Source organism: Barbatula barbatula (assembly GCF_947034865.1).
Source record: "Barbatula barbatula genome assembly, chromosome: 22".
In the NCBI taxonomy this organism is placed as follows: domain Eukaryota; kingdom Metazoa; phylum Chordata; class Actinopteri; order Cypriniformes; family Nemacheilidae; genus Barbatula; species Barbatula barbatula.
The window spans coordinates 15,375,830-15,402,441 of record NC_136785.1 but is presented as its reverse complement, the minus strand read 5'-3'; the positions used below and the strand labels follow the sequence as shown (position 1 = coordinate 15,402,441).

At 38.9% G+C, this 26,612-nt stretch overlaps 3 protein-coding genes across 3 annotated transcripts; 2 read left to right on the top strand and 1 right to left on the bottom strand.

Moving 5' to 3' along the window:
- The first annotated feature begins 654 nt into the window (after positions 1 to 654).
- bod1 (biorientation of chromosomes in cell division 1) lies at positions 655 to 3,572 on the top strand. The gene is made up of 3 exons (XM_079487143.1): positions 655 to 970; positions 1,934 to 2,058; positions 2,329 to 3,572. The coding sequence occupies exons 1-3, from the start codon at positions 833 to 835 to the stop codon at positions 2,528 to 2,530; spliced, it is 465 nt and encodes a 154-aa protein (XP_079343269.1). The 5' UTR covers positions 655 to 832; the 3' UTR covers positions 2,531 to 3,572.
- A 9,890-nt stretch (positions 3,573 to 13,462) lies between these two features.
- stc2b (stanniocalcin 2b) lies at positions 13,463 to 17,360 on the top strand. The gene is made up of 4 exons (XM_079486319.1): positions 13,463 to 13,754; positions 14,767 to 14,909; positions 15,237 to 15,448; positions 16,120 to 17,360. Exons 1-4 carry the CDS (start codon positions 13,598 to 13,600, stop codon positions 16,496 to 16,498), a joined length of 891 nt encoding a protein of 296 aa, XP_079342445.1. The 5' UTR covers positions 13,463 to 13,597; the 3' UTR covers positions 16,499 to 17,360.
- bnip1b (BCL2 interacting protein 1b) lies at positions 17,184 to 23,768 on the bottom strand. Its single transcript, XM_079486320.1, has 6 exons — positions 23,584 to 23,768; positions 23,295 to 23,387; positions 20,047 to 20,138; positions 19,868 to 19,969; positions 19,282 to 19,400; positions 17,184 to 19,158 (listed from the first exon to the last, which is right to left on the bottom strand). Exons 1-6 carry the CDS (start codon positions 23,665 to 23,667, stop codon positions 18,962 to 18,964), a joined length of 687 nt encoding a protein of 228 aa, XP_079342446.1. The 5' UTR covers positions 23,668 to 23,768; the 3' UTR covers positions 17,184 to 18,961.
- Positions 23,769 to 26,612: the final 2,844 nt, after the last annotated feature.

Sequence of the window (26,612 nt, the reverse complement as noted above, 5' to 3'; positions counted from 1 at the left end):
TTACTCTTATTGTAATACAAGTGTAGGGTTTTAGTTTTCAATGGATTATTAAATAACTAATACCTTTGAATAGCTTTTAGGCAAAGCAAAAGAAAAGTTAGCAACTCATGTTTTTAATCACAGGTATTTACGATGTACATTTTATTTATTCGCTCACCAAATACAGATTATGCACATGCTTTGACCAAGCTGCTGAAATAATACATTTAAATTGCTTCACTCGTTTAATGTTAAACATTAAAACACAATGTTAACTCGAGTTAATGTAAAACATTGAAACATTGACAACAGGACAATAAAATGTCATGCATAGTCAATTTAATTATACATAAACATTTGAGGCGGCAAAATCTGAAGAAATAAAATGTGTGCAGATTGTGTTATGAAAATCCAATTTGTGTCATTAAAGGTAGACATGAGACCATATTGAGTTCTTGGTTTCAAAATACTAAGTAAAAACCTTTATGTGATGCCATTATGTGTATGATAATCTCTCGTATTTGTTTATTTGTCAATTAACTAATGCCATCTTTTAAAGTTGCATATTGTCTTGTTTATCGATGATTATAATACGAAACAAAAACATAGCTGTGAAAATGAGTGGCTGTTCACGTTGCGTCCGGAAGGTGGCGGTATATCAGCTTGTTCGCATCCAGGCACAGAAACGCAGAAGAAGACGCGCAAGCGCTTTTGTTTTCATGCCGTGCTTGTCGCGTTAGACGTCATTTATTTATGAGTTGAAGGCTTGTACATCTATTATAATCATCTCGACGCGGCCGTTTGAAGTCAGCGGCTTGAGTAAATGTACTTGATCGAATTGTTGTAATAAAGTATGGCAGAAGGGAGCAGTAACGTGAGCGGTCTTCCCCCCGGAGACCCGCAGCTCATCGCGCTCATAGTGGAGCATCTGAAGAACAGAGGCCTGTTTGATGAGTTCAGAAGAGACTGTCTGGCGGACGTCGACACGAAGGTGAAACCAACGTTACGTCACTTCACTATTTATGTTTTAATTCCCATCCGCGACGTTTCAATTGCATGAGCTTATTTCTTTTTTCTCTGCTGATACTGTTTACGTGTTTACAGGTTTTTCGACAGTAAATAAAACACCCTTGAAAAGAGCTTCTGTTATAGTTAAAGTGTAGTCACTGTGATTTCTTAGGAGACCATCTGTTTGACCGTAGTTTTACTATTTTACAAATACAGGAACAGGTGGGCAAAGCTTATCGGTTTGTTGCATGAATTATATTTGCATTACTTTTGTGGTTTTATTATACGAATAACCAAAAACTAGGACTTTTCCACTGAAAATGTCAAAGTTAGGGATGCACGATAAGTTACCGGCCGTATCGGGAGATAAGTGGACATTTTTAATGTTATCGGCCGATAATAACATTTAGGACGATGTATTATAGCCGATAAATCATTAATGTTTCCTCTGGTTAGACTTCTTCAGCTGCACGCTGCTCGCAGTTAAAATACAGTACAGTGCTCTCTTTACTTACTGTTATTAGTAAAACATTGTTTGTGTAGGTACAGTATGTAGATACTGTATTTATGAATGTCTAAATTATAGGAACAAAAGCATATTGTTTGAATCGGACTGCTGTCTGAATGCTTTCTGTCTTGAGACCTGTTAGACTTGTGGCTTTAACATCTTTCTGGGTTGCTCGGGAAGAACATCTATCATTTGTTTATTAAATAAAATATAGCAGAAAAGTTTGAAGGTTAAAGAATCTTTAGTGTTATGTAGGCTTGGCACCATTTGCATGTTCGATCGTGTCCTAAATACTTGCTTGTACGCTGACTTAAGTTTGAAACCAGGCAAACGTTTTTTCTAGAAGTTTTTCTTCATCCATTTTTTCTCTCTGCCTACATGCATCCACTCTTCCAACATCTGTCTTGTTTACAAAAAACTAAATGTATGTCTTTCAAGCCAGCGTATCAGAATCTGAGACAGAAGGTGGACAACTTTGTGTCCAATCATCTCACCACTCAAGACTGGAATCCCTCCATCAACAAGAACCAAGTGAGGAACGTGCTGCGACAGAGCGTAGTTCAGTACGTATCATTTCAGATGCTGCGATGTCTGTGTTGTGTTATACTGTATGTTTTTATCAGTATTATTTTGCATATTGCGTCTAATGTTTGAGAATTCACCGAAGATACTCATAAAACAAAATTTAAAGTTTAAATGTACTTCTCCGATAAATATAGTTGGACGTGGTTGTGGAAAATGATAGAATCATCACAACATTGGTAGACTCCGTAAATCGTAACATACCTATCAAGTGTTATATGTCAAAGAAAGACTTGCGTTTATTTACGTAGGTCAGGGATGTTGGAGTCAGGTGTGGACCGGATCATTACTCAGGTGGTGGACCCTAAACTGAACCATATCTTCAGACCTCACATTGAGACAGCCATTCATGACTTTCTAGCAGCGGAGAACAAAGAGGACGGTCCGCCGAATTCAACCACTGAAGCAGAGCCGCAGGAAACGGCCAGCAACACGGCCGCAAAAACACAGTGACTTTATGCGATAGGATATTTGTAAGTCATGAGGAAAAGAATCAAAACCCCTAAATCTTTCAACCATCTTTTGGACAATAAACGTGTCATCGATCAGGAAATGAAACCAAGAATTGACTTGCATCTTTACCGATTGTTACATTTCAAATAAGCACCGTAAAATACAGAATTTGCCTAGGCTACATGTTTTACTCGATTGAACAATTTTATAGGGATTAATGGACTTCCTGGTAGAGTGGATGAACTTCTGCGGACCACTGGAATTCTGGGAGTTTGAGTTAAATTTATGTGGCTGAATTGGGCTGTTTTAAGCTAAATGTGTTACTCACATGCTCTGTCAAAATCTTTAGTTTAATACAACAAAATGATTTCTACAATTCAAAATAATGATTAAAACGTAAAGTAGATAATTTTTATGTATTAGAAACCGAGGACACGACCCTTATAACACAGCTGGATTGAAGAAATGCTTCTGATTGTTTTTTTTTTTGTGTGTTTTTCCAAGATGGAATTCATAGAAACATTTGTACAATAAATGTAAATTTGTAACATGTTTGCGCCATTACTGTGCAACGATTGACGTTTTGGTTAATCCTCTACCAGCATTTTTGCGATTCCATCTGGACAAACCAGAGCGAGTACCCTCAAAAGTACACCATGTTCTGTACTACGCGGAGACAGTGTTACATGATTGAAACCATTTGGGGGTAAAAGCTTTGTGACCCCTGGCATCCTTGTGGCACGAACTTCCAAAGGAGGGTTTTTTGGTAATGGAGGAGCCTCAGGAGAGGTGTCATGTCCCGGGGCGGGATAAAGGTCGACCGCTGCAGCTTGTATCTGTCTTTCAGCACCTCTCTGCTGGGAATGTTCAGTACAGTCAGTTGCTCGACAGATGCCGGACAGGTTGCTAAAAAGCTGCAGTCACGTGTCTTGTGACATGGGCTGTTTGTTGAGGTAAATATGTCTGGTTCACACATCAAACAATTGTGCAGCTGACGGTAATACGTGAAATAAAAGGGGAACTCGCCCTCAAGTCGTTCGACAAGCCTAGGACATCCGTTTTTTTTTTAATTTTCATACTACACTTCATACCTCAAAGCAACAGATATGATCAAGGGTAGAGAAAAGGGGACAGCATATGATATGTTTCATATGTACATATTTGCAATGTTTAATTTTTGTTTTTCAAGACTTCTATTTTTTAATACCGCCACAAAATTGTACCGTTCGCAGTACACCGAGGTATTACCGTACCGTGAGATTTCAATATCGTTTCATCCCTAGTATATTCGGTATGGCTTAAGTGTACAGACCACTGGGGCATCTGCAGGCAACTGGTTTCACATGGCAATGCCACACAGTGTTTGTCCACCTGACTGTAAGACACCAAGTCCCCGATACGTTTGGTGTTCATGATAGCGAAATGTTTAATAGTCCAGGTGCAAGCGCGAGTTTCCAGCTCTGATCTTGGCAACGTTACTGGGCGACTCTGCCCTGAACCCAGCGTTCATCATGCCTATTAAGATGCTTTGCTGTATTGCCTCCCAATATATAGAAACCTGATCTGACTCTGGTTTGAACGGCTCAGTGTGAACTGAGAGATGGCGTTGAGCTGTCTGCAAGCTCCTGCTTGTTCTGCTGGATGTTTTATACTTTTATACAATAATATGTATCTTGAGTGTTTTTTTCTTTTGTTATTAAAAAGCAAGACCAATAGGGGGCGTGGTTTTCCTATGTTAATTTCTTAAAATGTATTCACAAATATGTTAAATAATTAATTTAAAATGTAAATATATTGCGTGACCTCTAAAGAGCGAGAATAATGTTTTTCTTTTATTATTTTATTTATTTTTGTCTGCGGTCCTCCAGTCCCCTTTAACTTTCATTATATGAAAAACGTATATATTCTTTAAAATTGTCACCTTTTGAGTTCCATATACATTTTTTTAAATGATATGTGTTTCCTGATCGCAAAACATAAATTGTCTCAATAAAATAGCATTTAGGCTATATGTGTTCACTTAAAAAGTACTAAGTGGTCACTCTCCGTGTGACAAAAGTGCACTAAAATACACTTAAATGTATTTAAAGTGCTTGAACAAAGAAAATATCACTTTTTAGATCATCTAAAGCAATAGCAAAAATATCGAGATGCATATCGAGTAAAATATTGAGAGATCAAATAAAAGATATGTCAGCCCTACTAAATGGAACATAAAATATTATTAAATGGTACAGACCAGGTTAACACGTGTGATTTGTTACAGTTTAGCGTATAAAAGGGTCATAAGGGCGAAATCTGCAAATGTATCTATGTTCGCAGTTCTTGTGTTATTCCAGGAATTATGTGCAGATTACTCCACGGATGAATTAAATTCTCACATTTCATCCCCCGGCAGCTCTTAACGTGTCGAAAGGAGCTGTCGAATGTTGAAAACTGGCACGGCGAGGAAACAAGTGACACAACACTTTTGGCCTGGAATATGCGGCAATTTAATCCCGCTGCCCTTGGAGAGGGTTGGTAATGTAGTGTGAAATTGTATGTTCAGGGCATCGGTTGGGGAGAACGTCTCAGCTGACATTGCATTTGTCTTCTGGACATTATAAATCACCAGAGTAATTACGGAGTACAGATGGGGGGGTGTAGGAAATCCAACAGCCCGTCCACCCCCAGCTTCTCCCGATTCACAGCTGCTGGTCGCTCTCGAGTTGGCCTTCCAGAGCTCAAGCCACAACAATGAAATCCCCATTCCTCAAGACGTCCTGCTGCATCTGTTGAGTTTAATTGCTCTTTGCATTTTCTCACCCGATGTGGAGCAGATTCATTACAATGGACAACTCATTTCAGCCCTGCATGCAAAACTTTGCTGCCCAGATGTTGAGGAAGCCAGAGTGAATTGTCTCACTGGACAGGAAAGGTCATTTACAATGCAGTTTTTATGGAAAGACATTAGCATTTATGTCGATGTTGTATTGGTTGTTGCCAGTGGTGCCTATACGTAACACACTACAGGTGTTCAAAAAGTCCAGTTATGTTTCACATCACACTGAAATCTTCAATATGTCACTGCTGATGCAACGCAACTTGCTGTTTGTTCAAAACTGGATTCCTCATCGAGCAGATTCCTATTAAAATGAACGGACTTTGTAGGACAACATTTCCTAGAGTGTTTTCATGCCTTTTCGGTACATTCTGGAAATAGACTGGTGCAGAGATGACGTATTTTTGGCCAGCCCGGCCACATTTTTTTTAAACCACGTTTTGGAGATTGTGTCATTTTGTGTGTGAATTTGATGACGTTTAATGTCCCCGCCAAAGTATAGTCGCTTTTAGCAACACGATACATTATTTATATCACAAGCGGGTTATAACTAGTGTGTTTTGTCATAGAATAAAACATAAAAATGTTCAGAGCTTTGGTTAACCACACACCTAATTTCAGACATTTAACCAAAACCAATTGACTTTGGGACGATGGAACCGGAAGTGTTAAAATGCAAACTCGCTTCTGGGTTTTGCCGACAAAAATATGTCATCCATGCAGTACCCAATACAAGAAAATGTAACAGTATAACTGTTACATAGCCAGAAATGAACACTATATTGTATACGTGTAGCTCGAATATCTTAAACAAACGTATATTCAATGAAAAGTATCGTTTACAATCATCCTGTAAATGACAACAAATCACAACAACAAACACAATCTCACAGCAATTCATAACTATTGGGAAACATATTTTCTTGTTGGCAATGTTTATATTGTACATTGTACATTGGGGTGTTGACAAGGCTACCAGTTTTGACAATAGCGTTGATATTAATAACTTTGATTATTTATGTTAATACAACACATATGATAATACTGTAAATTGCATCGGTATCTGGTTGACACTTCAACGTACGGCAGATGTTTTTATCCAAAGCTTCTTAAAGTGCATATTTCCGATTTCTCTTTCAGTAAGTGCGTTCTCCTCAAATTTAACCCATGAACTTATCATTATTAGCGTTGGGATCTATGAAAAGTCTTTGGGACATTCCACTGTAGATGTCAACATTTGTGTAACTCTATTGATTGTCTGATTCAGTCAATAAAGTTTGATGTTGACGAACATGTTCACTACTGTACTAATAACAGAAATCGACACAAATACAAGCAGTCTCTATAGATAATGTAATTATATAATATGGTGTATTTTTCCTCATTTTTCATCTGTAATGTTTGGAGCCATACATTGTGAAAGCAAAACATCATGTAAACACAAATACCCACACACAGCCTTGACCTGCTTCTCTTTCTGGAACATACTACATGATGTTTACGTTCTTTGACATCATAATCGTTCATTGCTCTTCAAAGGCTTTTTCTATATGTGAGTCACGTGTTTGCCGCAGCTGCACTGGTCATAACACAGAGTTCATGGGTACATGTATTTGTAAGAACGTGTTTGTGGGACAGGGGTCATTTTATGATCAACAATGGGGTTAACCAAGGCTAAAGCCATTAGGTTGTGAAAATCCTCTTCAAACCATGCGAGGGCAAGACATCTGACACACGGAGGCATAAAAAGATCTTCATAAAAGTAAACGTGACCTCTCCTAGAAAGTCAACTGACGCAGGAGCATTGCATGGACATATAACCCCTACAGTTGCCGACTTCTGTCACACGCGGGTCATTTTTAAAACCTTTACTGTCATTTATAATATAGTTTCAACAAGCTATTGCTATTTCCTTTCTTTTGCAATACACAAAAGAAGATATTTTGATGAACGTTGGTAAATGTTTGTTAATTTATTTTTTCCTTTGTTGGTCTGGATTGAGCATTTTCTTTGACCTTTCCCGTTTGCATACATTCTCTACGTGGATGGAACTAGGTCAGAGTTAACATCCCCAATTCTGATTCATGAGCGGAAGTGCTTTGAGAAGCGCGATGAAAATAACCTTAAATTTATGGGCACTGTTTGAAATATTTACAATGGCAGTTGTGTAAATCTGTTATCATGCTGACTACTGCCTGACCTTATGTACCAGCGAACACATAAAGAGTCTTTTTAACAAGTTTCCATTTCAGCTTTTTATTAAAGGGATAGTTCACCCAAAAAGGAAAATTCTGTCGTCATTTACTCACCCTCAATTTGTTCCAAACCTGTATACATTTCTTTGTTATGATTATCACATAAGATATTTGGAAGAATGTCAGTAACCGAACAAATCTCATCCTCCATTTACTGTCATAGTGCGGAAAAAAAATACTAAGGGAGTCAATGGGGGATGAGATCTGTTTGGTTTCTGACATTCTTCCAAATATCTTCATTTGTCTTCAGCAGAACAAATACATGTATATACAGGTTTGGAACGATCTGAGGGTAAGAAAATGATGACAGAATCTTCATCAAAAAGACTATTTTTAATTTGACTCGATTATATCTAATCAAAAAAGGATTGTTAGGAAGTTCAAGCTACATTTTTCATTCGAGAGGGTATTTACATTTGGGAATGACTGGCTAACAACAGTGTCTGAATATTACTCATACTTAGTAGTTTTGTTCCAACCAAGTATTAAACTTTGGTATGTAACTCATGCAGAGATGCCAAAATGGACGTGGATCCAATGGGTATACCCTGTGTGCTACATTTCGGCCAGGAAAAGAAACGTAAATGAGAGAGACATTTCAAGAATCCCAAACACCTCGTGCACAACTACAGACAAGAGTGGCCTATATTCTGCTCTTAAAGGGACACAAAGACCTCATGCGTTTGCTAGTGAGGTCATGTGTTTATTTGAATTGCGGCCTAAACTTACAAGCCTCTTAAAGAGCTCGGTCTTTCTCAGAAGTGTCCTGATATCGCACACAGAACATCTGACATCTTTTGAGATTTTTGTTAGAATTTCATACTTTGTTTGCATGTCAAAACGACGGCATTTTTCTCATGGCATCAAGAACCGCTGTACTTCAGCCATGCATGGCGACGAGTGCATGTTTCCCCTCAGATTTTTCAGAGGAAGAAAATCCAAGGAAACTTCTCCATTTAAAGCCGTCTCTGACCTGTCATTCATGTCACTGTTGTTTGTATACTTGTTAAGACACACATCGCTGTTCTCCATGCTTAAGCCAGAAGGATAGCATGTACCCAATTTATAAACACAAGAGCAAACGCCATAGCAAATATAGTAAACATTTACATATTTAGAATAACTTAAACACGTGCCAGCGAGGAATCACAGACAGTGAAAAACACTCGAGACATTAACTGCTTTAAATGACCTCCTGCGAGCTTAGCATTGACCCGTCTCGTGGTGTTTTCATCAGGAGACAATTTGTTTTTCTTGTTTTTCAGATCTATATGGAAATTCATAAACTTGAATAGCCCAAATAATCTTAATTAAACACACAGGAGTATGTTTTACTGTACATGGCTTAAGACTAAAGTAAATTATAGACATCTGAAAACATCTTAGAATACAACAGTGCTATTGTTTTGTCTATGTTTGTAACACTTAAAGGTATTAAGTAATATTACCAATATGTAATATTTAGGACGATCCATTGACAGAAATGCACAGAACGTGTTTTGTAAATAGGTTATCTCTTTCGGCAAAGAAGGGAAAACGCGACAACATCGTAGTTCTGTGTCAGCCACCGTAGTTCTTCAAAAGGGAAGAGCGGTAGAGTTATGTATTTGCTATACTCTTCCAATATAGCAAATGCATAAATACGTTTAGTAAACACAAGATTGGTTTAGGTTTTATTTAAATCTTATGTAAATCTTGACCAATTGAAAAGTTCAAGACTTGGCAACAAAACACATATGTTGAGGACAAGGCAACCCATCATGCATTTTATATTTTACATTGCAAACCTGCCATCAGAGTGGATTATCATGCTTTAGGTGTTAATCTGAGTACATTTCGACATGCAGAGTAAACATGGTTAACTGAAATAACTCACTCTGAAATAACTCAGTTTAAGCAGGGTTGTAAAACAGATAATAATGGGCTATTCCTTGTGTTTAGCGCACTTAGCGATGATGCAACAATCAACCTCAACGCTAAATTATGTCATTAAAATAAGCTGTGTTATATAAATCATATTATGGTTACAATTAGTATCCTTTCAGCCCATTCACGAATCACGAGAACATTTCCCCGCCAAATATAGCCCAAAATAAGTTTGCCATTCCTCAGCTGGGATCTAGTTTCCAAAGCTGCTGCACAAATTATGGATGCAGACCATCGCCGGCACTAATGTAAGGATGTAAGAATATCATTAGGTGCAAAGGTAATTGTGCTTCCTAGAATATTCTACTGGGCTTTATACTACTTAAACATACAGTATAATTACAGTACACACTTTATATGAGATACATTTCACTATTCTGTATCCAGTAAACAGTAGCACGTGTACAGCCTTTTTTACCTGTTCCGTACTTTTGCAGAACTCAGAGATGACATATAATTATGCAAAGAAAATCTGCTATAGTATACTTATACGAAATTGGGCCAAAGGTGCAGACTAGACTAGACTAGACTAGACTAGACTAGAGATAACAGGACATTAAATACAAATATCTGGACTAGACTACACTGACTGAGACAGCAATTCAACACACAATCACAATGAACCAGTACAGGACAGAAAACACAGGGACACATTATAAAGGGATCAAATCAAGAGGGGAACAGGTGTTGGGCATGAAATCAATAACAAGCAATAACTTGGAGACGAGAGGGCGGGGACAGAGACGAGACCGGAGAGACTGTATGGAAAGACGTAAGGGCCATAAATACCTCTCTACACATTAAACATGAGGTTCTGTCAATCATGACAGCCATATTTTTTACATTGCCTCTTACTGTCGCTTCACTGTATTCTTTATCTTCTCTGTAAGTGGCTTTGGACAAAAGCATGAATGTAATGGTTATTTGTTCAGTTGGGTATTGTGTTACAGGACCAGCTCATTTGGTTCTTTTGGTTTTTGAACCTTTCTTGTCTTGTAAGTACAATCTACTTTGTCTACTTTACAGTAGTGTAATGTAAAAACAAAATTCCCTTAAGCTCATTCTTGAACTTTGCTCTATCTGCACTCTTATGTTGTATATTCTAATAAACACTAAACAGTCACATTATTCTTGAATCCCAATAATAGTAACAGTGTTTTGATTTGATCTCACCAGTGTCTAAGACAATGTTGTAGTGTGGGGGGTTTGGAGGGCTTGTGTGTCATGTCTGGGGGAAAAGTTTGGTTTTTCAGCAAGTCTGAATGGTTTTGAGATGAGAGCTTTGTTTTCATTATTAAAGAATTTGCAACTTGAAACGTAAGCTTTTTGTCGGTCCTACGAACACAAATGCACAAATGCATTGGGAGTTGTATTCAGCCTTGTATCCTCTGGCTGTTCTCCACTGCAGCGTGATTCTACACGAAGAAAAGTCAATATAAGTCATTAGATTCAGTAACTATGTCCCTGCTGGATGCAACAAATGTCTTGTTATAATATGCTTTATTGACTTTGTCTTGTTGTGTGGAGACACAGCGTCAAAGGCAGCTCAAGAAGTTAGCTAAAGTTAGCAAAATGTTAAACCTAATCGTTTTTAAAAATAAAACCTTACCGATCTGTTACGTTCTGCTGGTGAAGTTAATTGATCCGCTTGGTCAAATGCATTTTCTGGATTATATTCGGCCTTGAAACTCACAAGGTACCGGTGACATTATCAGCTGTCAATATGCTTTGAAGGCTGATGTTCTGAATATGGTAAGGGACATTACATTTCCGCCAAATGCTTGAGGTTTTTGGCCAATCATAACACACTGGGTAGCTGGTCAATCAGAGCACACCGTGCTTTTCACAAAGATGAGCTTTGTCAAAAATCGAGGAGTTTCAAAAAGGCAGGGCACAGAGGAGCAACAGTAATGCACGACAGATCATGTGAGCGGAGCGGGCGGGAAGCAGAGCATGCGAAATATGATTGGAGCGCAGATCGGGCTTTTATCCAAAGGCCGGAGTGATCGCTCTGTCTCGCTCCGATTTCGCTCACACCACGAGTCTAGGGCATGCACAAATCAACCCAGAATTCACCTGTGCCTTCAACAATTAACAAAACTGTCAGCCTACACTTCAAAAAAGTTCATTGTGAAGGAGAGATGGAGGTGAGGTTAAAAAGTTCCTTTCATCCCAGAGGCAGAACCCGGACGCAGATGTCATTCATTTTTGGGAAACGAGAACTCCAAGTCATATCCCTGTCTGGCCAAAGTCGCTCGCACCGTCTTCATAGCTTTCTGGTTAGTTTGAAGCCTCAGACTGACTAATTTATGTTCGAAACTTGGATGTTTGCTGTTGTGTTTGTTTGAAATAAATATATGTTCTATTTTGACTGATGTTGCTGTGAGTTCTTTAAAGGATATAGGCTGAGTGGCGGACGCATCGCGGGTTGATTTTCCTTTCCGGACCTATGTTAACAGATTAGAGCAGCCAGCCATACTGCCTACGGAATATGCGCGTATCATATGCGGTCCAACCAAAATAGCGAAGCAGATTTTTTCAGCAGCAGTCATGCAAAAAACCCGCTCCGTTGACATGCTGAAAACTAATGCGTTCTTCAGAGGTTCTATCGGGTGACCGAGGTGCTATATAGCATCTTTTCCGTATAAAGAACCTGTTAAGCCCCAGCATTGTTCTTCAGCGGTTCCTTATAGCACCTCAGTCATCCCTAAGAACCACCGAAGCACCAAAATATGGTTCTTTATAGCACCAAACTATGGTTCCCCTATGATTACGAAAATATATAATTTGTGTCGTTTTATATAACCAATGCAACAATAAGGCCATGCAATTTGTTTGGGCTCTTATTTGCTAATGTTTGTTTGTCTGTTCTCAGATTATTTTAGGAAACCATAGGTCATGTGCACATGACGTCACGGCACCGTGCGAAGTGCCAATGGAGGGCAGGAAGGGATTTTCTCCATAGGAATTCTCAACGAGTCGTTTTTGACCGTTCAAATCGATCAAACCATGAAAGGTTTTGTTACCGTGTAGCAAAAGTCGATGTTCATGAAGGGGGAAATACGAGTATTGACTGAGAAACGGAGATTAAGTGGCTTGTAAACCTGAATCTGAGGTTGGGATGAGCCGAGCCGGATGACTTTTTAAAACACTTAACGGGGTTTAACGTACCTAAACAATGACCAGGTGAGCTCGAGTTTACTGCTCAAGAACCTCGTCATGGCGCTGCAAAGATCGATTCCTGATTAATCGGATAAAGTGATAAATCTCGCCCATTATAATGATACACCTTAAGGTACTTTGAGTTTGTGATAGTGAAATCCTACGGAGGAAAATCACGTGCTGCCCTCCAGCGCGTCATAAAACCCTTTGGGACTGCACACGACCTCTTGGGTTAGGTTACTGACTAATTGAGTCTGGACGTGTAAATCCTATCAGGTCCATGTAATAGATTTACCATGTGTATTCCTAACGGGACATTTTTCCACCGCCACCTGATAGCTGGAGGCTGCCGTACTGTACAACCGGTGCGAATTACGCAGGGGGGTTGACCACACAGTACATTAACCCCTTAGAAAGTCCAAACAAAGCATTGTATAATGTACTTTGTATAAAACTCTTCTGCTCCCTCTTTTAGAGGTCATCTTTACGAGTATTTGCCAGAAACAAAGCTCATTTAATTGATTCACCAGCGGGGCATGTTGTCACCGTGACATCCTGCTGTTCATGGATATTTTATGCGCATTTGTAATGTAAAAAACACGTAATAAATCATCTTTCAGATATGAAAGCAATTGATCAAATAGCACATGACGTGTGACAACTAGCCCCAGTCTCCCCTATACGTGCCGCTGTGGACTTTGAATGGACGCACGGCTGCTGTAGCGTCGGTGACTGTGATTGGTCAACACCTGCTCACCTCCTTCATCCGACTGACAAGAGTTAGAGGAAACATAGGCATCATCCATCGCCCCCCGTTCTCACAACGCTTCTCTCTTCACCGCATGAACGTGCACAGTGCCTGCTCATCTGAAAGTGATCCAGACGCGGGATCCGTAGGTTTGGATGGCGTTATCGTTACCGTCAGAAATGCGTGCTCGGTCTATCATAGGAGTGCTTTTATTGGTACTGTCGGTACGGAGCGAGTCGAGCAGCGCTCATGACAGCTCGCAGGAGAGATCAGTGAATATCCAGAAGAGGAGACTGTCTCTGCAGAACACAGGTAAACTCACCCACCTGTTCAAACGGCTTGAAGTGCATCTTAACACAACTTCAGTACAGTGTACTTCTACTTAGAAAGATGACGTAGTCTGTCCGAGTCTACTGCTTTTGCGCGAGTCAGATTACTGCTTGCAACTCAAAGCGCGCGTTAAAAAGCTTTTCAATCCAAATCAATTGTTAAAATGATCTTTTAAATAATGAAAACAATCGAAAACCAGTGTCGGAAGCGTGTTGAAAACTTACACGCGTTAAATCTGGAGGGAAAGTCTGAACGGGCAAACGAGCGATGACGTCACACTTTTCGCGCCAAACATAACGGAGGCGCGATGTTTCGAGTATCTACCGCAAGTTTACTTGAGGAAGCTACTTTCTGTTATGTTGTTTTTTCTTGTTTCTTATCATTTTTTACTGATTTATCTTTGTTCCCCCTCCTAATTTGTACTCTTTTTTTTTCATTACCGTTACGCCGAATGATGTTGTTATGAAATACATGCTCTTTTGTTCGGAAAGTTGAAAACTAATTAAGTTTTAAGTATTTTTAAAAGTTTCAAATAGCAATCTGCCAACAGTGTATATTCACAGTGTCGATCCCTTATGAAAAATACTCATATATACAGTAACCAGAGATCGATTATCAATTGTATTACCATATTTGACTACCATTGCTAAGCTATGGTAATGGTGAGACAATTTTGGAGTTACTATGTTTGTAATGGAAAAAATAGGATTCTCAGTATGCTTTGGGTCAAAGCGACGTACATTGCATTTGAAGAATGCATTTTATAATTTACACTAACATGTTATCAGTATAATAGTGTAATAAACATTCATTCACATATCTCCAGCGTGTTAGTCACAGATTTGATGTGCCGCACTTTAACCGTCATCAGGAACTATGTTAAGAATTTTTGTACGACCATGCAATAGTCGAAAAACAACTATGGTTAGTTTGTATGAATCTGTACTGTAATACACAGTAAAATGACTGAACTCTCTCCCTCATCGTTCTCCAGCGGAAATTCAACAGTGCCTGTTAAATGCAGGTGATGTGGGTTGCGGGATGTTTGAGTGCTTCAACAACAACTCCTGCGAGATCCGTGAGCTTCATGACATCTGCATAAACTTCCTCCACAATGCAGGCAAATTTGACTCTCAGGTCAGATTCTTACAGATCAATCGCTCTTCAGAATGATAAGGTCACGTCACAAACTCAATACTGTGTAACTATATAGTCGTACTAAAAAGTATTTGTAATAAATGTGTAATTACCTACTGTGACTGTTATTACATATTAATTAACAATGACATAACGTTAAATGTATACGATATGTAGACTTCAATAATATTAAGCGTCCACTGAGGAATGTGCACATAATAAAGTATATTCACATAATGAGACACACTTGAGCTGAAATCAGCGTTTTGCCATTAATGGTGTGTGCAAACGGCCGCGGGTTGATGAACAGCTTATGTCTCACCGCAGGGAAAATCCTTTATCAAAGATGCGCTGAAGTGCATGGCCCACGGACTGCGCCACAAGTTCAGCTGCGTCAGCCGCAAGTGTCTGGCTGTTAAAGAGATGGTGTTTCAGCTTCAGCGCGAATGTTACGTCAAGCACAACCTTTGCTCGGCGGTGAGTGAGAACGTCAACGTCATGGTGGAGATGATCCACTTCAAGGACCTGTTTCCCAGAGGGTTAGTAGTAAACTACACTCATCAAGTCAATGCATTATTACGAGTCTACTCATACGTCATAAACATTTGTATTCTTTCATTGTTTACTGAACAACAAGTAAACAATTACATTTAGTCATTTAGCAGATGCTTTTATCCAAAGCGACTTACAAAGAGTTCAGGGAGCAATAAGCCATATGTCATACAAAGAGCAATAGTACAACAGGTGCTAATACAACGTTACTAGTTTCAACAAAAGCTAGACCACTACCTGTTGAGAGAAGAGGGTTAGTGTACGTTATTTTTCATTTGTCTGTCAAGTATTCGGTGAAGAGGTGTGTATTAAGTAGTTTTTTGAAGGTTGTGAGAGATGTGCTTGACCGGACCGCATTGGGAAGAATGTTCCAACAGGAAGGAGTTGTGAAGGAGAATGAGCGGGAAAGTGATTTAGTGCCCTTATGAGAAGTCATTACAAGGCGCCGCTCGTTTGCTGAACGCAGGGTTCTTGATGGGGTGTAGGAGGGTGTGAAAGTATGCCTCAGCAGATCCACAACTGAAGATATGCGTTTTATAAGAATGTTTGTAACCGAACAACTTGCATTGGTTTTGTGAACGGGTTCTGCCATTGTTTGGTAAAAATAAGCCTGCATTTAATAAGTACGTGAAGTAAGCTTATTATTTTCCTTATTAAGGCCTCACGTGGAGTTGGTGAATATCCTGCTGGGCTGTGGCGAGGAGGTGCGGGTCGCCATCGGCCGTCGAATACGAACTCAGTGCGAGCAGAACTGGGGAGCTCTGTGCGGGAGTCTAAGTCTCTGTGTCCTCAGAAAGGAAGGGGACCAGGCCAGTTCCACCCTCACCCCGGACATCACGACCCCACCGGGACCCAACGCCAATTCCCTCCCGCCTCCGGCCCTGGTACGTCCTGAGGCTGATGGGGAAAAGATGTGGACACTCGCAGAAGATGCAGATGAACATCCCAATCTGTCCTCAGGCCTTCAGGCCCAACACAACATCTCTGATGCTGATAAACAGCTGAAGAGATTTCTGAATGCCACAAAAAGGAGATGAAGGGGCCGATCAATGCCTTTAGCAGCCCACACATACTTGTTCCGATAGTTTATCCGTGACAGCTATTCTCTATCTCTGCCTCACTCAAGGACATACAAGCTGCAGTGTTTAATAATGACAGGGTATTTCATGGTTATGAAGTTACATTTAGAGCTGACACTTTGTTTGTTTTGTAGGTCATTTTGTGCAAACACAGACTGGTACAATATTTGACAGGAGGAGTTTTAGCCTTTGTAGATGTGTTGGTAGATTGTGGACAAAGTGCATTCCTAAGACGGCAGACAGTATTTGTGATCATTCCGTGCGCTCAGTATTTGTTAGCTTTTACCCCAAAATCGATATATTGCATCGTGCATACGTCGTCATTATTAACATAGATGTTTTCATCATTTAAATGGTGATTTTTAATACAGCGAAAAAGCCATTATGGTAAATTCTGCATTGTGGTAATGAGAATTTGGTTGGGAAATGTTAATATAATCCAATTGAACATAAGATAACCCTTTTCATGAAGCAAAATATAATTTTGGGGTAAATTTCGATCAATCTTGCCAGGTTTCACAAGATTCACTTATTTGGTGTGTGGCCTCCCTAAATATAAATACAAGTACAGCCTCATCAGTTGATATAAGCTCTTATGCAGCAAAGGTGTGCAAACAAACTTGTCAACTGCAATGCTGCTTTTACAAAGACATGACATTTTTATTATCAGATATTTTAAATCTAACATGTTTCATTCATGATAATGCCTTCCTTGATAAAGTGTATTCCAACACACAAACACTTCTAAACAGTATCCAGACCTACCTCATCTCTGTAACATGCACCTATACTGATATGCTGTGTAGTGTATAAAAATGATCATTGCATAGATTCACTCCCCTCTGCGAAATTGATTGCGCTGATATCACTTATTTAGTTTCTTTAAATTAATTTCTTTCAAGTTATGCATGAAATTTAACTTGTGGACTTTTATTTTGAAGTCGGGTTTATGGCAGCCAATATACAGTGCTGTTACGTCAATTTACATAAATGCTTGTGCTATTTATTTGTTGTTTTACTGTTATTTTATCAACTACTCTTACTTTTTTGGGGGGGTCTGTAACATTTCATTTGTGTATTCATTAAAACGTTTTCCACAATAAATGAACCGTATATTCAGTTATTTTGGGTCTTTTGTGGAGTAGACACTTTTGTTTAAGGCTTCTTCTTCTTTATGTGGTTTCAAATTAGTTTTTGCTTCGTTCAGTTTTAAAACAGAGGGGATGCAATGTGTTTCAAGACTAAAAAACTAGAGGATAAAAACAATATCCTGATAAAACAAGGTTTAGTACACCACCTAGTGGTTTGACCAGTAAAGACCAAACAGAAGTTTAACAGTGAAGTCTCAAGTAACTCCCAGTTTATAGAAACAGATTAGTGAAGGGACGATAAATTATTATAGGATATACATTTGTGGTCCATTTAGATTTTTTGCGCATTTTGTCTCTAAACCTTCATTCTACATTTACATTTATGCATTTGGCAGACGCTTCTACCCAAAGTGACTTACATTCCATTGTACTACACATTTGTTTCTGACTATGTGCAATACCCTGGATTTGAACCCATGACCTTGGTGTTGTTAGCGCTGTGCTCTAACCACTTTTTTTTACTTCTTAATGCCGATTCTCAATGGAATACTTCAAACATAATGCATCTTTATTGCTCTAAAGTGTTGTTTTTTGCATTACATTAATTAGATTTTTCTAGTTTAACAATGACATTTACAATTCATGGTAATGAATTGAGTTCAATATAAAAATGTCACAGATCATAAAGGTTTAACTTAAAAAAAGACTTTTGTATGTTTGTAAAGTGACTTGTATTGCCAAAATCACTTGTATTATTTCATCAAAGTCACCATGGTATATACTTTATATTAAAAACGTGATCATCTTCTAGGCTGTAAGGGGCTTGTCATTTCCATAACATTCTGATGTCTTATTTTAGAACAATCATACGAATTTAATGTAGAACAATGTTATGTCTTCGTGTAACCTGTTTTTTTTTTTTCAACTTCATGATTTCCAACAGAGTTAGATTTAAAACAGATAAAAGCAATGTGTGTTTTTACAAAGAACAATGTTGATTGCGATTATGCTCAAATAAAACAATTCAATAGAATTAATACGCTTCTATCTTCTACATTAGTAAGCCGAGATTGTATAAATGCACTTTAGTATCCTGCCTTATTCTGTTTCCGCACCTGTTACTTTAAACCAAGTAATTCAATATATTGGCATTGTGTAGATCTACAAAGGACAGTTCAATTGTTATTTTCATCCAATTTAGAGCAGTCCTGTGGTTGAATGTGCTTCTGTTCCCCGAGCAAAGAATTCCTACAAGAATTCCTTTCTTAATTGAAACATTTGCAGAGCGCATTACGGAAAGTGGTTGGAAGCAGAGATGGGTTTTTTTCTGCTAAATGAAGGGGAAAAGCCTTTTCTTCAGAATGTAGAGCACCGTAGCCAGAAACAGAGCGATTGCTAAAAAGATCAGCAGTTTGTCGGTCAGTTCACGGCGATTGTATTTCAGAATGAGTTTTCTCCCCAAATGGATGGTTCCCGTCATAGCTTTGAACTCTTCATTTGTCTCTTGTACAGTTCTTGAAGATGTAGCTAGAAATGAGCAAATGGGGAAAAAAACTCAAAAATGTAAACTAATTTAAAACGTAAAGCCCTATTTCACCTGCTACAGTACATTAAAGAAAGAAATCACTCGGAAAGTAAAACATATTTTACCCAGAGTGCTAATGGTCTCTTCGCTCTGCTGCACCTGTTGTGACATCATACGGCTGATGCTCATCAGATTCTCTGTGATGTCACCGGACGTCTGCACCAGACTCTCTTTAGTGGCCTTCCTAAACCCAAAGCAACACGCTGAATAAACCATGACATCCATGAAATAAACCACATAATAAAGACAAAATGACACACTTTACGAGAACCAAAAACGTTTAAAGTGGCACATGTGCATGTGAGCAAAAGTGACTAAGATTTGGGATGCGTGGCTGATTATCAGTGAACAATGAATTACACGTGTTGTGTTTTCCACACATTTGTTTTATGACTTGAGAAGAAAAGAGTGTTAGTCACATTCACTTTTTTTGTAACGTTCACGGTCACCGATTGGACAAGAACGAACCTGCATGTTGATCAAAATACATTCTGTGAACCACACAAAAAAGCACACATTTCTTTATCTACGGGTAAACTATTCAACAGAAGGACAAGCGGATCGTGGTCGAATGTTCATCACATTTATTGAAATGTTTGGTTCAAGCATCACTGCAATCTGACAGAAGCTTTAATGCACCTATAAAAGTACCTTTGCCTCACAGAATCTCCCCCCTGAAGCAGGTCATCTTTCTCAAAGTTATCAATGGCGAGTTTGCATGCCAGATTGGCCTTTCTCCATGCCACCTGGTTACTAAAACAGAATGGCAGGGATTACTTTGCAAATTTAATATTTAGAACACACGCACACCACGTAGATGTTTCCCTAACCTTAACATTTGCTTCCGGTGGCCTTCTGTTTCACTCAAGATAGTTTGCTTCTCGGTCTCTCGATCTTGTTCTTTGGCCATCTGTTCCATGTCCTGTCAAGAAGTGTTTAGTTGAATCTGTTTAACACTCAAACCTGCTAAATATACATATAACATACAGTATCTCACAAAAGTTGGTCTTTGGCCAGTTTAGCCTACATTTTCTTAATAAAAACAGGCTTTGCTACATTCAGACTTTGAATATCCACGTTTCTGTCACTGCGACATGCAAGTCACAAACACACACGAATGATTGGATGACGGTAAATCATTTGGAATATTATACTGCAACTTTCCAAACAGTGGCATTCATATACTCATACTATACTTTTGTGGCTTTCATATACATACAGTGCCTCACAGTCATTGCATATTACATACCCAGCACTTGATTCATCCTCGTAAACCTCTTCGCTAAAACTCTCCCACACGGCACTTTTCTATCCCTTCCCATCCATTTGTTTTGTTTTTAAATCCCCCCTTTTAATTTTCTCTCGCATCTGTTTCGCCTCTATTTCTGCCTTAAGACAAAATGAGTTCACATTGGCGTTTGCCTGATGAAAAATGCATTTATAACACATTCGTATTTTACCGAAATGTAATTTATATATCTATCTATCATAGATGACTGATCTCATCCAGCCGCAATTAATCTGAATGTATTTTTTATTACCCGACCAACGGATCATCTGTGTGTGTACACTAGTGTGTACCGTGACAGGGTTGTCCGAGATTATATTTTACGGATGTTCGTGCGGTCGTTCAATCGTGTCACGTATCACTGCCTCCGTACAGTTTCTCAGTTTAACTCACTTGTGACATGTGCATGGACATACGGTCTTCCGTCCATCACACCGTGTACGGCCGCCTTTAGGGGTGTACTCACTTTTGTTGCCAGCGGTTTAGACATCAATGGCTGTGTGTTGAGTTATTTTGAGGGGACAACTAATTTACAGTGTTACTTTATACAAGCTGTACACTCACTAATTTAAATGTTTTACATGACAGCAATATGTCATTTCTTCAGTGTTGTCGCATGAAAAGATAGAATAAAATATTAACCAAAATGTGAGGGGTGTGCTCACGCCTGTATATAAACATATACGATTTTTTTGTCAAGGTAATACTTGTTTTGAAGATCAACATTTTATTTGTTAAATGCATAATAACACACACGCAACGCAGTATTTGTTGGTAACTGTACAATCAATTCTGAATAATAGAACAATAAAGAATAGTACAACATGTACATGAATATAAGAACATCAATATCAAAGCAAAAAGAGTTACAAGCCCCACTGAAGAGTTTGTAACACATTTTTATTTTTAATTATTACTCACGAACGTGGAAAATGTGTTATTCAAAGATTCTAAAACATAAAAAAAATCTCTTTAAAATTATAAAAAGGATCATATGACGCGAATATGGTTTTTTTCTGTGTCTTTGGTGTGTTATAAGTTGCCTATGCATTTATTAGACACGTAAAATTGCAAACATTGAAGTGTCGGAAACAAAAGATGCGCTCTCTCTAAAAGTGAATGCTCACCCAGACCTGCCCAGTCAGAGCCAAGAATTTCTTTTAATATTATACAATTTTATTTTTATCCTAAATTTGAATTGTATAAATTAAATAATAACATTTTAATTGTTTATTAATAAATGTAAACAACTATAACAAGCTAAGACAATTACGCCTTAGAAACACACACTGGAAATGAAGGTAAAATAAACATAGCAACATCCAATGAGTCGAGTGCTAATGGCAGCATTTGTGCTTCAGCCTCCACTGATTTTCTCACTCAGCCGGCTTCCGAATTAGTAAATCAAAACTGTCCACCTCCAGATCTGTCCGTGATAGAAGAACAGCCACACTCCTTCAGTTCTTATTGGTATGAACAGTTTAAATGGATTGAATATAGCAATACAAAAGATACCATATTTTGTAAAGCATGCAGTCATTTTCCTGAGGTACACACAGAGTTTACTTTCACAAGAGACGGTTATAAAAATCAGAAACGCCTCCGACAGGCCTGTAACAAACATGAGTCTAGTAAACTACACGCAGTTGGCTGACTTTGGACACAGGGAAAGCCATGCACCACAAAGCCGTGGGATTGTGTTAAATCAACTGCACGGTGATGCAATTTCATTTGAGCTTTAGTGACTTGCATTTGACGCCACAATGGGATAGAACACCGCTCCATACATTTTTCTTAACAATTACTCCAGTTGAAAAGGCGATGCGAATTATTTCGGCCCACCCACAATTTCAGGCCCACCTATCATTTACTTTATGCATGCACCTCTGACCACACCCCTACAAATCTACGTCCATTCGTGGTATGATTTGACTAGTAAGGTGGGCGTACCTATCAGTACAATTGCTTTGGAACCTGATGCTCCAAATATGGGAAGGGGAGTTACATTTCCGTCACACGCTTGCAGTATTCGACCAATCGCTACGCACGGGTTAACTGGCCAATCATGGCACACCTCGCTTTTTCAGAGCGATGAGCTTAGTAAGGCCTGATTACAAAAGTTGCTAATTGTTATTGCGTTATATTTTACTGTGGGGCACTTTGTGAGATTATCTGTGAAAAGTGCTATATAAATAAATTGTACGAACTTACTTACTACTGATTCACATTTCGTGTTTAAAACCATGTGGAAAACCCGAGCAGAACCGATTTCTCTCTTGAATGACCAGCGCAATGGCACAACGAAAAGTTCTCTAGATCAATATATCTATTCGATATCTCGTTGCGGCACCAACGCACCTAGAATAAAATAAAAATCGCGTGTGCCTGCTGCGCATCTACATTAAGAATAACGAATATGCGCTTGGAAAAGACGCGAAATGTAAAAGAAATAGAGCATTTTTAACCTTAAATCTTGTATACACATTGCATTACATCTAAAACGATAATATTCATTTTAGTCGTGGCATATGACCCCTTTAACAAATGCAAAATTATGCAGTGACCTAAAAAAATGTATATACCAACCCAAAACCCTCTTACAGCTCAGGCAGCCTTTGGAATAAATAAATATACTTATGCAACGTAAAACTACTTTGATTACGTATTGCATTATTATGTATTATATTGAAAATTATTATAAATAAACGGTCGAATGTATAGATAATGATGATAAATCGCTGAATGCATATACATTCAGCATTGATAATAAGAGAATAAGAGGTGCCTCACCTGTATTCTCTGTCTTAACTGGTTGAACTTTTCCTTCACTGTAGAGTTCAGATCCATCAGAACCGCATGCGGGCCGCAACATTCTCTAATGTCCTGACCCGAAAAACAAGGATGACATTAAAAACTTTCAAAACAAAACGTTCAATGTGTACATTTTATACTGACGGTGAATTTAACGCCGAGAAAGAAAGCTGATGATGACTGCCACAATAATGTTGCTACAAACGTACTATACCACAAAGACAAAATATAACCGCGAAAAAGTGTGCTTATGAAAAACATGATCTACCTGAATAAGGGCTTTGATTTCCAGATCGTATTTGATCATTTCTTGGCCACATATTTTGACATGAACATCGCAGGAGGACGCCATGTTGTTATACGGCAAGTCTGAAAGTCCAAACTTGTTTTTCAGAACGCGTTCTGCTGGGCGGCGGCACTCTGCATGAAGTCACGAGTTGGCAGATGTACTGCAATAAAAAAATGCCGAAGTGTTACGTTATATTCAACTGAACTTGATTGGTCAAAACAACAGAAAACAATGAAAGTTTTGATATAAATGTATTGTTTTTCTTTCAACCCTTTTTAGTCAGACATACGTTTACGCGTTTGCTGGTTTGTAACATTTGTGAATGCCTGTACAAACCTATCTTAAGTCATTTTTGGTGATTTATTGTTTTCCACATTAAATAATTTTACATAATGTATCTTATTATTGACCATGTCAAATATACTTAATGCATAATTAATGGTTGAAATCAAACTTTGACGCTCTCAAATTCCCAGTGAAATTACAAATGACAATTCTTATTTTTTCATGAAATATTCTAGAGTTTATGGTAAATAGCTTATAAACGTGGGTAATTTTCTTTTTAAAATTCATGTACCATCCTAATCTTCATTTAATATCTGAAAATGCACTTCCGCCCTGAAATGACTATCCATCTCAAAGGGCGTAAATTGGACGGCTTGGCCGTAGTATCCGTTATCTCCCCTTCAACTGACCACACTCAGCCGTCTGTTCTCTGCACCGCCAACTCTTGAACACGGCCAAACCCCCGACACATGCTCTCCCCCCTCTTTCTCTCTCCTATCTGAAGATGACGTTTCCAAGGTCATGTCTTCTAACCACCCAACTACCTGCCCGCTAGATCTAATCTCCACTGATCTCCTCCAGGCCATCTCTCTATCGGTTGTTCCCGCTCTGACCCACATTATCAACTCGTCTCTCACCACTGGTACATTTACCACAGTCTTCAAAGAGGCCCGTATTACCCCACTACTGAAGAAACCAACTCTTAATCCTGCTCTGTTAGATAACTACAGACCGGTATCCCTCCTCCCCTTCATTGCTAAAACTCTTGAGTGTGTTGTATGTAACCAGCTCTCATCCTCTCTCACAAGGCACAACCTCCTGGACAGCAATCAGTCTGGTTTCAAGAGCATGCATTCCACTATGACTTTGCTGCTCTCTGTCATTGAAGCCCTGAGACTGGCAAGAGCTGCATCTAACTCCACTGTAGGCTACTTATCCTACTGGAGCTATCTGCCGCCTTTGATTCTGTTAACCACCACATCCTCCTGTTGACCCTCGAGGCTATGGGTGTCTCTGGAATTGTGCTACAATGGTTCAGGTCTTACCTCTCAGTTAGGTCATTTAGAGTATACTGAAGAGTTGAGGTCTCTGAGTCCCAAAATCTCGATACAGGGGTGCCTCAGGGGTCAGTGCTTGGGCTGTTACTCTTTTCTGTACACATGACATCCCTAGGCTCTGTCATTCAGAAACATGGCTTTTCCTATCACTACTATGTGGATGATATACAACTCCACCTGTCATTTCAGCCTGACAATCTGACTGTTTCTGCACGCATTTCAGTCTGCCTGAGCAACATTTCGCTCTGGATGAACGACCATCACCTGCAACTAAACCTTGCGAAAACAGAACTGCTTGTAAACCCGGCTGACACAAAGATTCATCACAACTTCTCCATTCAACTGGTCTCAGCAACCATCACATCTTCCTGAATGGCCAGCAACCTCACTCTCCTCCAGCTGATTCTAAGCAGACGTTTGATGCGTCGTATCATGGGAAATAGGAGTGAGCAACTGTACGTAGGATATACACTCAAAATCAGAATGCATTGTGGGTTAAAAAGTAGTGAACAAATGTATGGAATGAGTTGTTTACTCAGAATTCAGACAACACTACAAAATGGCGGACACCCCATATATTGCACTAGGAGACTAATTCAGATACAGCTTTAGTCTGACTTTCACAGGCAGGGTCATATTTGTTTGGCTTGATAAAGTATGCATGTTTTTAGTAGCATTCAGACACAACGGTGGTGGTGGTCACCATAAGCCCACAAATATTGACAGGACAGTAGGTGAAAGTTTGCTGTTTCATGCTGACTGAGAAATGCACGACCGCTGCCAGAAGTGAAAGGCGTCTAAGAACAGAGTGAGGAAGAGAAAGAATTGGAGGAAGAGAGAAAAGGAAGGACAGAATGAGGTAGTTGGGTCATTGGGTCACCTTTTCCCACAAATATGTTTAAGGTCAAATCTATTGCCTGCACAAATCTAATTATGATTCATTCATATCATTCTGTTATTTGACACATCTCTGTGGGAAGTAGGCTAAAGGTACTTATGCCCTGCCAAATGGTAATACTGTACTGAATGCATCTGGGATTGAACACAAATGGAAAAGCACTTTAATCAAAACACATGAGAGATGCAGTGCTGCAGGTTCTAGTTTATTTCTGATAGTAAAATCAATAATAGAATTAGACTATCATGGTTACAAGCAGAATTGTGGTACCAACGCCGGGCTGATACAATGCAGTGACATTATTAAAGATAATACACAAATCAAATAATAAGAGGCACAATAACAGAAACAGACACATTTTGTAGATCTTTTTGCTTTTAAGCCTACTTCACATCTGTACACTAACACAGCTCAATAAACCAAGCTGTTTTCCAACTAGTTGTGCCGAAAAAAACAAAAGTGAAAAATAAAAGTGAAAGTAAATTTCAATAGTATGTCAAAACCCAGCACAACACTAAAACATAAATAGAACAACTGTCAAGATATTGTATTTGAACAGGCATATATGTGAACTACAAATATAGACATTGCTAATAGGATCAAGTAACTGTTAGTTTCAGTAGGATACACTTCTGCAGAGTTTTGCTAAAAAATATCACCAAGAGATCTATGACAGAGCACCTAGCTTCCTACTGTGACTAGAAAAAAAAGAGATTTTACACCTGGGGAGTACAAACACAATACTAGCTACTTAAGGATCCCATGCT